This window comes from Octopus bimaculoides, chromosome 24, assembly GCF_001194135.2.
Source record: "Octopus bimaculoides isolate UCB-OBI-ISO-001 chromosome 24, ASM119413v2, whole genome shotgun sequence".
NCBI lineage: Eukaryota > Metazoa > Mollusca > Cephalopoda > Octopoda > Octopodidae > Octopus > Octopus bimaculoides.
The window spans coordinates 12,872,622-12,887,054 of record NC_069004.1 but is presented as its reverse complement, the minus strand read 5'-3'; the positions used below and the strand labels follow the sequence as shown (position 1 = coordinate 12,887,054).

The 14,433-nt window shown below is 36.9% G+C and overlaps 1 protein-coding gene across 1 annotated transcript in view; it reads right to left on the bottom strand.

The window, feature by feature from the left end:
• Positions 1 to 14,433, bottom strand: part of LOC106880227 (uncharacterized protein C1orf112 homolog) — a 35,349-nt gene that overhangs the window by 8,933 nt on the left and 11,983 nt on the right. The window contains exons 9-18 of the mRNA XM_014930091.2: positions 13,304 to 13,388; positions 11,617 to 11,755; positions 9,786 to 9,943; positions 9,045 to 9,193; positions 8,614 to 8,688; positions 7,592 to 7,687; positions 5,845 to 5,908; positions 4,457 to 4,538; positions 2,296 to 2,378; positions 705 to 849 (exon numbers count right to left, since the gene is read on the bottom strand). Coding sequence (XP_014785577.1) covers positions 705 to 849; positions 2,296 to 2,378; positions 4,457 to 4,538; positions 5,845 to 5,908; positions 7,592 to 7,687; positions 8,614 to 8,688; positions 9,045 to 9,193; positions 9,786 to 9,943; positions 11,617 to 11,755; positions 13,304 to 13,388 — 1,076 coding nt within the window. The remainder of the gene's footprint in view (positions 1 to 704; positions 850 to 2,295; positions 2,379 to 4,456; positions 4,539 to 5,844; positions 5,909 to 7,591; positions 7,688 to 8,613; positions 8,689 to 9,044; positions 9,194 to 9,785; positions 9,944 to 11,616; positions 11,756 to 13,303; positions 13,389 to 14,433) is intronic.

Genomic DNA, 14,433 nt, shown 5'->3' with positions numbered 1-14,433 from the left:
TATAAACCAATGGAAATATAATTAAATCCTAACATATGGAACTACATTAAAAAAAAAAAAAATGTAGTAAGAGAAACTCAGTATAGTTGGCAAATTTTCTAAAGAGTATCTTTATAACAGGATCACAATCCTAAGACAACATATTTCACAAGAACATCAATAGTTATGGTTAGAAAACTGACTACTCGTATAATGAATTTTAACCCACACCAACTTTCTGTTTAGTTCATATTTTCATATACGGAAGTAAAGTTTACTGAGTTACATAGCAATTGCTGGTCAATTGTCCAAACACTAGTCTCGTGTATACACACAAGAAGTTCTTAAACACAAGTGGTCACTCACCACGTGTGATAGAACCTGGTTTGAGAACATCCAAGACTTGTTGCCTATTTGCGGCTTCTACAAGTCTTACATCTTTTCAATGTTTCTTGTAGTGCTATAGTGGTTAGGCTATTCAGCTTACGATCATAAGGTCGTGAGTTCAATTCCTGACTGTGCTATGTCCTTTAGCAAGACACTTTATTTCACATTGCTGCAGTCCACTCAGCTAGCAAAAATGAGGGGACCTACTTACAACACATTACAGCTTTCCTAGTGGTGTGAGGAGATAAATATATAAGAGGTGGAGTAATGGTATGAGGTGATGAAGAGATGAGAGTGAAAAAAGATTAGGCAAGATGTTAGAAATTATTTTCCCTCACCTGGTCGTTAATTAACTGAAACTTGAAGAGTCTGTGGTAGAGCTGAAGGACATGTTCATAAAACTGAGTCTGAGACCAGTCTAGAGCTAGCCACACAGCTGCCAGGATCTTCACATGGTGATGACACAAAGCAGCACTGCCATAACTATTAAGTAGAAACAATAGAGAAAATAGATAGGCTGTAAAGTAATATTATATTTATGTACAGCACAACAGAAGAACATTGTTCAATCTACAACCACACCAGAAAGTACAATAAGTCTTCTCCTATGTTTCCAAAAACCACCATCAATTAAGGCATATCAGTATTTCAGTTCATTTGAAATGTGAAAATAAATGATTCTGCCAAGAGCAGTTTTTTGGCGTTAGGAAGGGCATCCAGCTGTAGAAACTCTGCCAAATCAGACTGGAGCCTGGTGTTGCCATCCGGTTTCACCAGTCCTCAGTCAAATCGTCCAACCCATGCTAGCATGGAAAGCGGACGTTAAACGATGATGATGATGATGATGAATTAGATAAGTGATGAGATGTGAATGGCACATCTAAAACTTGTTGCCTATTTGTAGCTTCTACAAGTCTTACATTTCTTCAATATTTCATGTCATGTTACAGCAAAGGTGCGTGGCTTAGTGGTTAGGGCATTCGGCTCACAATCATAAGTTCAATTCCCAACAAAGCATTGTGTCCTTGAGCAAGACACTTTATTTCATGTTGCTCCAGTCCACTTGACTGGCAAAAATGAGTAGTATTTGTAATTCACATTCTGTGTTATGCTGAATCTCCCTGAGAACTATATTAAGGGTACGTAGGTCTATGGAGTGCTCAGTCACTTGCATGTTAATTTCAGGAGCAGGCTGTTCCATTCATGGGATCAACTGGAACTCTCATCCTCATAACCAACAAAGTGTTAGTTGATGAGGTGTTAGACACATACAAGTGTTGTGCTTATGAAGACCTGTTGAACTGAGTGAAATCGTAGTTGTGGCTAATGCCAGTGCCGCCTGACTGGCACCCATGCCAGTGGCACGTAAAAAGCAACATTTGAGCGTGGCTGATGCCAGTGCCACCTGACTGGCACCTGTGCCAGTGATATGTACAAAGCACTCACTACACTCCTGGAGTGGTTGGCATTAGGAAGGCCATCCAGTTGTAGAAACCTTGCCAAATCAGATTGGAGCCCGGTGCAGCCTTCCGGCTTGCCAGTTCTCAGTCAAAATGTCCAACTCATGCCAGCATGGAAAGCGGACGATAAATGACGATGATGATGAATAATTACATCTGCCTCAGTATCAATATTTTCTAGACAAGTTACCTGGTCAAAGGACTTCCTTCCCAAACCCCAGTTCTATGGAATTTTCTGATTCACGCTAATCACATTCTACAAGTGAATGATTGTTGAATGACAACTTACAGCAAATTAAAAAAGAACAGAGACAATGTAGTCCTAGATATACGACAGGGTGGACATGGTTGGAATGCATTTGATTACAGGTCTCTATTTCATCAAGATTTTTGACACTAGATTTAATACATTTTTGTTGTTTATTATAAGAAATCAATAAAGAACAACAATATAAATCTCAATATTCACCGTCCAATGAAACACCAAACATCACAGGCCATCATTTTACAGTAAGGATTACTGTGGAGTAAGTTGGTCAAGAGGACAGACTCCTGTAACAGACAACAGATTTATTGTGGGTGTGCATGTATATATTTTGTGTGTATATATATATATATATATATATATATATATAATAATAATAATAATATTAGGGAAAAAATTCCAAATTTACAGGGAAAAATTCAATTTAATTTATCAAAATTAAATTAAATTTCACAATATATAATATATAAATATATAATTTAGAGAAAAAAAACCCACAATTATTTAATTCATCCATGAAAATCCACAATCACATATAGAAAAATTTAATCAGTAAATACACTAAAAAGACCTATAATAAAAATCAAAAAAGTACAAAGTAATAAACATTAAAATATTTATTACTTATTATTACTAATTACTTATTATAAATATTAAAATATTTATTACTTTGTACTTTTTTGATTTTTATTATAGGTCTTTTTAGTGTATTTACTTATTAAATTTTTCTATATATGATTGTGGATTTTCATGGATGAATTAAATAATTGTGGGTTTTTTTCTCTAAATTATATATATATATATATATAAATAATATTTTTTATGATCATAAAACTTATAACTGATCACTGTGAAAAACAGCACTACTGTGAGGGCCTATTTGCCCCAATATTAGATTATTTCCTTTAGCCAGTACACAGTGAACGCTTATGCAATATTATTATTATTTACAGAATTGTAATACTTGGCACCACTTATCAAATCATCACAGAAAACACACATGCTGGTTTGTTTATATATATGTATATATATTGGGGGAGAGAGAGAGATGAAACAAATATATATTAAATATATATTTTAGATGAATCAAATATATATTTAACAAATATATATTAAAAATATTTTTAGATGAATCAGAAAATTTCCATTAAAATATTTGCATTGTGCAACAATTGATTAACCAAGGTGGACGTATCAACTGACCATCTTTTGAAACAATTACGTCTATTCTTTTCCATGTGTTGAGCAATTGAGAGTCACAGAAATGTTCTACATAAATTACTGATCATCAAATCATCCATTTATCTCACTCATTTTTAATATATCGATATGGGTTGAATAGGTCTGTAATGTTATGCCTCTTTGTCAATCCCAAATTGACATCATTACACCTCTGACATCCAGGATTCTAATTCATTTCTTCTTAAGTCTTCTTGGTTTATAGGGTTTTACGGGTTGTAGAAATATTTTGTTCAATAAAAAAATTGACTTTAACAATATGGTCAGTCCAGTACCTGTTGTGCAGGTAAAATCCAATTTAGTGTAATTTATTCCTGCAAAAACTTGAAACAAATGAAGATAGTATACTTTGCTGGATGGGTAATGTCACTGTGCATATATGACAGAGTGTAAGTGATTTGAGAGAAAAACTGGGTATATGTAGCATCAGATGCAGTGTGCAAGAGAGAAGACTGTGTTGGTGTGGTCATATAAAGTGTATGAAGGACAGTTGCATCAAAAGATGCCATTCTCTAATTGTAGAGGGAACATGGGGAAGGGGTAGACCCAAGAAGACATGGGATGAAGTGGTGGGAAAGGATGTACAAACATTGGGACTCACAGCAGGGATGACAGGGAACTGAGACTCCTGGCGGTTTGCCCTGCTTGTGAAGACATGCCAAGCTAAGTAAAAGTGTGGTTGCTCTCACACCCAGGCTTGTCCTTTGCAACCCTCTCCAGCTGAGCATCCCTTATCTTGTGGCTCATAAGTGCTGGTGCCATGTAAAGAGCACCCGTACTGGTGCTGTGTAAAAGCATCCAGTACATTCTGTAAAGAGGTTGGCATTAGAAAGGGCATCCAGATATAGAAACCATGTCAACACAGACATGGAGCCTGAACAACCCTTCAGCTGGTCAGCTTGTCAAACCATCCAACCCATGCCAGCATGGAAAACAAACATATGATGATGATTCTTTAGTAAGAAAGATGAAGTAATGCTAGGGAAACAAATCTGTGATAGCAGACTATTCAAAAGAATAAACATATTTTACTCTGACCTGACACTGAATTAACCAAACTTCAGCTTAACCTGGAAAAGGTTTAAGTTAACAGATATAAATAAGATGAGAAATTAGGGATACTCACAACAACGGCAAAATGCTGAGCTGGCCAACTGCCCACAAAGCCACAAATGTTGGTGCAGAGATATTCGTAGAGACCGGCGTTTCTTGAATTAAAATATACAACAAAATATCACCATCATTTGACATCAAACAATGCAAAAAGTAAAACCTCATTCACTAAAAACTACAACTACATGCCTACACTGAGATGGCGTTTCTCTTTCTACTAAAACACAAAAAAAAAGGGGGGGGGGGGCTTCTGCCCCTCTGAAGTGACTAATTTCTTTATTGTTTATAAGGTAGCCATAACTGATCCTTCATATAACAAGTGACACTGACATTTCAGAATCACATACCAGTTACCTGGCAGGTGTTTCAAAGATATAAAGTGAAAGTCAAAAGAATTTTCCTCTTGGCTCATTCACTCAACAACAGACAAATAGCTGACCTTCCTACAAACACCGAGCAAGCAACAACACAGAAGAAAACCAACTAGTTTTCACCTGTCTCAGATTATGCAACACATTAAGTTGAAGGAGAAATCTTTTGCTTATGTCCAATTCCTTTTCTTTTACTTCTGTATCATGAACCACTTGCCTATGAATGCAAGTCAAACCAAATATTAACTTCACTTTCTACAATGCTGAACTCCTCTTGTTTAGCTTGTCTTAATAACAAATACATACTGGTCAAACAAAACATAAAACTGACCTATTTCTGTCTACCATGCCAACTTTAACATTTTTTCTACAACACAAATTATCCAATTTATTTCTTAAGACAAAACAAAAAATATGGACTTTCTCACAATACCTAATTTTTGTATGAATACTCTCTAATGGAACTTGTTATTTTTGCTTTTGGATTTTCAACATTTTCTTTCCACATATACTCAAAAATACATTTATATGAACTTTGTCTTGATTAATGAAGATCTGCTACATTTTTTTAATCTTGTCATCCAAAGATGTACTCACAAACCATGTGCTGTCTGACTACTAACTGGTTTGTTGTATCAACAAGACCAGAGGAGCTCTATTTCATGGAACAAAAGTGACATATTCCTTATTATTGTTATTCTTACCAATTTCTACACTGACTTAATTCTCTTCTCCTTCCCATTACATCATATCTCTCTCTTCTTAGATACACTTTCTCCATTATTTTCAACTTACGGTGCACCTACCTGAAATTCCTCTCAACCACTAATATACAATAATCCACCTGTTTTCCTGATATCTTAAAAAGCTTTAAAAGCTATGGCATGGTCCCTATTCACTTCCCTCAGACAAAAGAAATAAAATAAAAATCAAACCAGCTCATGCTTTTCGATGCTTAACATTCAAATCACAAAGCAACTAAATAAAAAAAAAACACAATATTTCATATTTTATAAAAGACTAAACTGACCTTTGAGGAGATCCAATGGCTGCAGTTATAGCAATTCTGATATCAGAGGCCATTTCAACTGAACCTTCACATAACAGAAATAATACAAATAAATATACAAAATATATTGAAAGAACAAATTATCTTTTTGTTTCTTATTCTTAGATGGTGGATATAATCTGTGGCGCAGTTTAACATCACTGGGTGGCTGTAAATGATATCAAGCCTGGCTCTGGGTGATGTTAAACATGACTCTAAAGTGTCTTTAGAGAAATCCACTGAGTCAACTTTCAATTATGATTATTATTATGATTATTATTATTATTATTATTATTATTATTATTATTATTATTATTATTATTATTATTCTGCTGAGGTTGACTTTGCTTTTCATCCTTTTGGGATTGATAAAATAAGTACCAGTTACATACTGGAGTTGATGTAATTGACTTACAACTGTCCCCAAAATTTCAGGCTTTGTGCTCATATTAGAAAGGATTATTATTATTATGATGGCAACAAGCTGTCAGAATTGTTATGGCACTGGGCAAAGTGCTTAGTGGCAGTCCATCCAGCTTTATATTCTGAGTTCAAATTCCACCAAGGTCAACTTTGCCTTTCATCCTTTCAGGGTCGATAAAGTAAGTACCAGTTGAGTACTGGGGTTGATGTAATTGACTTACCCACTTCCCCAAAAGTGCTGGCCTTGTGCCAAAATTTGAAATCATCATCATCATCATCGTCGTCGTTTAACGTCCGCTTTCCATGCTAGCATGGGTCGGACGATTTGACTGAGGACTGGTGAAACCAGATGGCTACACCAGGCTCCAATCTGATTTGGCAGAGTTTCTACAGCTGGATGCCCTTCCTAATGCCAACCACTCAGAGAGTGTAGTGGGTGCTTTTACGTGTCACCCGCACAAAGGCCAGTCAGGTGTACTGGCAACGACCACGCTCAAAATGGTGTATTTTATGTGCCACCTGCACAAGAGCCAGTCCAGGGGCACTGGCAACGATCTCACTCGAAAATCCTACGAAGGCCAGTCAGGCGGTACTGGCAACAGCCACGCTCAAAATGGTGTATTTTATGAGCTACCCGCACAAGAGCCAGTCCAGGGGTACTGGCTACGATCTCGCTAGCAAGCTAACAGAATCATCACCACGCTGGGCATAATGCTTAGCAGTGTTTCTTCTGGCTCTTAACATTCTCAGTTTATATGCTACTGAAGTTGACTTTATTCTTCATCCCTTCAGGGTCTATAAAATAAGTACCAGTTGAGCATTGGTGTTGATGTAATCAACTTCCTCCACCTTCAAAATTGCTGGTTTTATACCAAAATTAGAAATTAATTATTATTATTTTTATAATTGTCAAAACAAAAGTGAGGATACGTGGCCTAGTGGTTAGGGTGTTGCATTCATGATTGCGAGATTGTGGTTTCAATTTCTAGACCAGGTGGAGCATTGTGTTCTTGAGCAAAAACACTTCATCTCATGTTGCTCTGCAATCACTTCAACACCTGACATATGGCACACCATGCACCTGTTCAGGCAACATCAATTGGATGGAGGGAGTGAGCTCATACATGTAATCAATATAAACAAATCCTGTATGCACGTAGTTTAGCAAAAGCTGAATACTCATACATGTCCTCTTGGACGGGAGAGTCCATCATTAAAACAAATACCAAATTAGTAAGACGGTTTTGCCGATTCAAGATAGAAACAAAAAACAATGAGGAAAATAAAATTGTCTAAAATAAATTACATTTCTGTAATGTTTTAAATACACTTGCTAAAATGTTGTCATAACAACGTTCTCCTGGAAATTTCCTTGGGGAATACCAAACTTCTGTGACGTCATCTACAAAGACAACAAAGATGAACACAATAAGAAGGTTTTAAACCAGATCAGTGGTTCCAACCATTTTTTACCCATAGACCCCTTTTGATTCCTATTTTATTCAGGTGGACTCTCATACCCATTCAATGTGTAAAAAAACTCCAATTATACTTTTATAATTAATTATTATTAGGATTTGTATAAAAAAACAAAATTGTTAAAATATTTTGTGCATTGCAGAAGTATAAGCAATTTATTGCTCATAAATTTTAGCAACAAAATTTTATATGACCCCGCCCAAGGGTCATATGGCCACTGGTTGAGAACCACTGGACTAGATCCGATATAAAGATATAAGTTAAATTAGAAACATAGTGGCAGAAGTTATATCACCTTACCTTAGATAACATGTTACACCACCCACCTCTTCATCCTCAACAGTTTTATTTCTGCTTGTCCATTCTGACCCATTTTAAGTACTTTGCTCTGTCAACAACTTTGTGTGGTCCATCAGTTTTGGTTTTCCTCTTCCACTTGCATCATTTGAAACTTTTTCACCCATTACCCACCTCCCTTCATCATCATCACCACCGTTTGACATCCATTTTCCATGCTGGCATGGTTTAGAAGGCTCGACTGGATCTGGTAAGGCTGTGAGCTGCACCAGGCTCCATTGTCTGTTTTGGCATGATTTCTACAGTTGGATGCCCTTCCTAACTAATGCCAATCACTTTATAGAGTTCACTGGGTGTCTGTCTTTTATATGTCACCAGCATGAGTGCCTCTTTATGTAGTACCAGCACAGGTGCCTTTCACTGGTCACCAGCATGATTACCCTTATCACTCTTCACACATATCTGTCCATCATATGTCCCCTTCATACACACCATTTATCCATCTGGCTAGGAATGAGTTAGGACAAAATAAGCAGACAAAGTGGTACTTACATTTTGCCTTTGGAAGAAGATTTACAACCATAATCTGAAGCAAGATTCTTGGTAATGCCAGGTCAGGATCTAAATCTGTCAAAGATATATGATATTTTAGATATACAAGGAGTGCTGAAAAGTTCCTGGCTTTAAGGGTATTGCGAAAGGCCTGGCTGGAGGCCCAACTTTCCATGTTCTTTTACAGGGCTTAGAAAAACTGAAAGATCACAGCAATAAGTGTGTGAATCTGAGAAGGGGAACATGTTGGATAAAATCATAATTAACTGATCCTCCTGCATTTTCTTTTACCCAAAGCCAGGAACTTTTCAGTACCACCTTGTATAATAACAGACACCTGTAATAAATGGACAGACATATATAAAAAGCACCTCAACAATGATATATTTGCTATTAATCAAACAAATCAGAAATATAAATGGAACACCTACCATTTTCATCAGCAGTAACTAAAATGCAAAAATGATAGTTCAAGATGAGTGTCGTTAGAAGTGGTTGTGTGGCATTTAATAACTGGATCTGGATATCTCGTTGACTTTGTTCAATAAGTTTTGGAGCAGCGAGAGAAGGAGGAGAAAACCTAAAAGAAAAAAAAATATAATTTATAAGCACAGGCATGGCTGTATGGTAAGAAGCTTTCTTCCCAATCACATGGCTATGGGTTCAGTCCCACAGAGTGGAACTTTGGACAAGTGTCTTTTGCTATAGCCTCGGGCTAACCAGAGCCTTGTCAGTGGACTTGGTAGATGGAAACTGAAAGAAGTCCATTGTATATGTGTGCGTCTTTGTGTCTGTGTTTGTTCTTCACTATCATTTGACAACTGGTATTGGTGTGTTTATGTTCCTGTAACTTAGCGGTTCAGCAATAGAACTGATACAATAAGCAACAGGCTTAAAAAAAAAAAAAGTACTGGGGTCAATCCACTATAAAATTCTTCCAGTACTAGTGATGGTGCCCCATAAAAAACACCCACTACACACCGTGTAGTGGTTGCTGTCAGGTACAACATCCAGCCGTAGAAACCAAGCCAAAATAGAGCATGGAATCTAATGTGGCTCCTGGTCTTGCCAGTTTCTGTCAAGCTGTCCAACCCATGCCAGCATGGAAAATGGATGTTAAATGATGATGATGATGATGATGAACAGGTGAGAATTCACCTCAAATGACTTACTTAAACATGTAGAGAATCAGGGGGTATAATGATTCAGCACTTTTGCCAAGGTAATTTTCATATTCTTTGACGAAATTTACCAAAACCTTCATTAAGAAACCAGTTATCTTCAAAGTCATCTGAAAAGATTTCTCATTTGTTTGTGAAGGATTTTCTTCCTGGAAAATAGAAAAAAATATATTACAAGAAAGAATTGGAAGTGCATAGTGACCAGCAGGGTACAACAAGTCAGTATTACCTGGTTAATACAGGAAATACTGACTTAGAAACATGACCAGTTTTTAATAAGTGAAATGGTAAAACTGTGAGCACCGATTAAAGGAAACCTCAGCTTCAGTTGTTTGACCTCATCAGGACCAGTTTGATGTCCACTTCTTCATTACCCTGCATGTGTCTGTCTGTCTGTCTGTCTGTGTGTTTGCAAAATTACTGGAAAATGGCAGAACGGATTTTCACCAAATCTGGCAGAAACACTCATCGGGTGAGTGGCTTGAACTCATTACATTTTGGTTGGATCATCTTCAAAACTAGCAGATGGGTGAATCAAAATGTTTTTTTCTTTATTACATATGCATAAATTATATGCAGGGGAAATAACTCTTGATGTCATTTTGTTGACATATGAATTCGTCTGAAATATATTTTTTTAATTAAATTTTATCCTTGTGTGATTGCAGGGTATCCATCACCCCTCCGATGACTTTTTTTCTTTCATTGTTGCATGGAAGTTGTTGGGACATTTTCTACAGTGTCAGTCAATAAGGGGAAAAGCATTCTACATGTCTTTCCTGGTATCTGTTTTCAAGGAAGGTAACATTTCTCCAAGTCCTTCAGGCACAACCAGTGCAAAGGCTGCTGGGCACAGAAGATTGCAAATGAAAAACACTGCTTGTTTGATAGTTTTTTTTTTTAAATACTTGTTTCAGTCAATAGACTGTTGCCATGCTGAGGCATCACCTTGATGAATTTTTGGTCGAATGAATTGACCCCAAACTTATGATTTTTAAGCCTGGTACTTATCATATTGGTTTCTTGCTAAACCGATTAAGTTATAAGGATGTAAACACACCAACACTGGTTGTGAAGCAGTGGTGGTGGACAAACACAGACACACACAACATAAATATATGTGTATATACCCAACAGGCTTCTTTCAGTTTCTGTCTACCAAATCAACTCACAAAGCTTTCATCAGCCTGAAGCTATAGTAGAAGAATCAACCCCAGGACTTTTTTTAGTCTGGTACTTATTTTATCAGGCTCTTTTGTTGAACTGCTAAGTTATGGGGATGTAAACACACCAACACCAGTCGTCAAGTGGTGGTGGTGGTAGTGAGGGACAACACAGGCACAAAGACACACACATCTATCTATCTATCTATCTACTATCTATCTATATATATATATATATAACAGGCTTCTTTCAGTTTCCATCTACCAAATCCACTCACAAAGCTTTGGTTGGCCCAAGGCTTTAATAGAAGACACTTGCCCAAGGTTCCATGCAGTGGGACTGAACCAGGAACCATGTGGTTGTGAAATAAACTTCTTATCACACAGCCACGCCTGTGCCAATTATGGCATTTTTCATCAAACCATTCCCATCAGATTCCCATACCAGCAGAATGGTTTCTCCTGCTTATATCTTCCAACTCCTTTAAATTCCAGTCATTCTCTCAATCATGATTCATCTTTCATATACACACGTATGTATATATATATAGACACATACATACATAGAACAGAAAGTGTGTGTGTGTGAGAAAGAGAGAGAGAGAGAGAGAGTGAGAGAGAGAGAGTAAGCATTTGAAAATTCATGAAAGTTTACCTACTTCAACCGTCTCATCTGGAACCCGGGGTGCCACATTTAACAAGGTGTCATAATTTGATTGAATACTGGAGACCAAAGAAGACATGATAGCTTCAAGTTCGAGTCTTGAATAAAGAAAACTTTTGTACTGGACGGACAGCCTGTGAGGAAAAAGAAAAAGAAAAGCATAGATGTTTAACCATTTTGATACCAATCTGCCTGAAACTGCCCATTTCCAGGATACAAACTTTGTCTTGAAGTGATCTAAATTAAAACTTTCCACCAAAATTCATTACAATGTCACACTTTTAACGATCATATTGGCATGGTTTTTACAGTTGTATGGCTTTCCAAATGCCAACCACTTCACAATGCAAACTGGATAATTTTTATGTGGCACCAGCACCAGCAGGGTCACCAAGTAACTTGCAAGACAAGGAATTATATATGTGTGTGTGTGTGTGTGTGTGTGTATATGTCTGGCAATAGCAATTGAATGGTGAGGAGAGTGACAAAAGCAAATGCAATACATAAATGTGAATCATCATCATTTAACGTTTGTTTTTCATGCTGGCATGGGTTGGACGGTGTGACAGGGGCTGGATAGGCAGAAAACTGCACCAGGCTTCACTGTCTGTTTTGGCAGGGTTTATATGGCTGGATACCCTTCCTAACATCAACCACCTTATAGAGTGAGTATACAAACAAAATAAAGGCTGTGGTGCTGAGACAAGACATATGTATATACACACACACACACACATATATAATTCCTTGTCTTGCAAGTTACTTGGTGACCCTGCTGGTGCCACATAAAAAGCATCCAGTCCACACTGTGAAGTGGTTGGCATTTGGAAGGGCATTCAGCTGTAAAAACCATGCCAAAGCTGACTTCGCCTATGCTAGTGCCATGTAAAAAGTACTCAGTCCACTCTACAGGGTGGTTGGTGTTAGGAAGGGCATCCAGCCGTAAAAACCATGCCAAAACAGACACAGTAGCCTGGTGCAATCTTCCACCTAGCTGGTTCCTGTCAAACCGTCCAACCGAATGACTTTGTCAATATTATGAATTTTTTTCCTTTTGACATTTGATAACCATTACTTTAAGCTTCAGAAACAAATTGCATGTAATTTTGTTTACAGCTGTTAGTGTCAATTTTAACATGGAGTGCAAAAGTGAACATTTTCACCATATTTTGCTTTTTTATTTCCGTAAAGGCAAGAAAGCTGCTGAGGCTCACAAAGAGATATGTGAAGTTTATAGTGTTGATAGCTTAACAGAAGGCACATGTCAGAAAAGGTTTAAAAAATTCTGCACAGAAGATTTTTCACTCAAAGATGACCAACGTTCTGATCGACATACTGAAGTTGATGATGACCGGATCAAAGCCATAATTGAATCTAATGGTCATATAACTGTGCAAAAGATCGCAGAAAGGTTAAATGTATCATACACAACAATTGAAAATCACTTAAAATGTCTTGGACTCATTAAGAAGCTCGATATTGACAAAGTTACAAGCAAATATTGTGGACACCCCTCTTGAACCTGAATAATTCAAAACAATGTGAATAAATAAGCATTACATTTGACAGATTAATCTGAATACTAAAGGGTTAATCAGCTAAAACAATGCAACTGTTTTTGTTGACTGCATCTATTCCCTTCCTTTCACATTAAACACCGAAGTGGCAAATAAAACATTTACCTGGCTAAAGACTTCCATAGACCAATCATAATCTTGATGTCAAGAGCTGGAACCAGTTGGCAGAGAGACAACAAACTGTGGCAGGCTGAAAAGAAACGATGAGATGCTCTATGTTGAACAGTTTACAAAATACAACAAGCATTATTATAATTCGGAAATAGATGGGATGGTCACGATTGAAACATCTTAAATGAGTAGGACTGATCCCTGAATGATGATGATGATGACGATAAAGCTCAAAAACAACAGTTGTTGTTGGTGCAATTCTCTGTCAGCTTCAATAATTAACAGAAATATAATTAGTTTATTGTCAATCAACTAAATTAATTTGTGCCATAATTAAAGTTCCATTGTAACTTCTGTTCATAATGAACCTCAATACCTATAATTACCACCTCTAAGACTTATTGGTAGCACCTACAGCCAGAGCATTAGTCATCCCCACAATAGGTATTTAATTGTTTCAGTACCCAGATAAGACATGATGCTAAAATAGCATCATTTACTACATCCATATATTAACTAAAATATTGATCTAAGTCAACTGAAACCTCAGGTAGACCAGCAATTTGATTTTCATTTTTAGCAGCTCTTAACACTGCCTTCTTCTGGGACCAAGTGATAATACATATTTGTTTATTCATATTACATCCATTTTGCCATACTTGCATGAGTTAGATGAATTCATACTATCAAGGCATCATTTTACAGCCAAATGCACCTTCCACTTGTTTTAGAAAACATAGCTAGTGGACCAATTTCTTGGCAGAGAAATGACAACCAGCATTACTATCCATAGCTCAGCTCAACACAGAATGCAAGCATTCACACTCTCACACACACACATATATAATCAGATCACTAACTTAATGTCCACTAATCCCTATTTGCATGGGTTAGATGAAATTTGTTTCTATGGACCTTTATATATCCTGCTGGGATACACACACACACACACACACATGTATATTTATACATACACAATGAACTTCTAGTTTCTATCAAAAGACTTTAGTCAGTCCAGGGCTATAATTAAACACACTTGCCCAAGACATCATGCAATGGGACTGAACCTAAACAATGTGGTTAGGAAGCAACAGCCATGCCTGCATCTGTATGTATGTATGTGT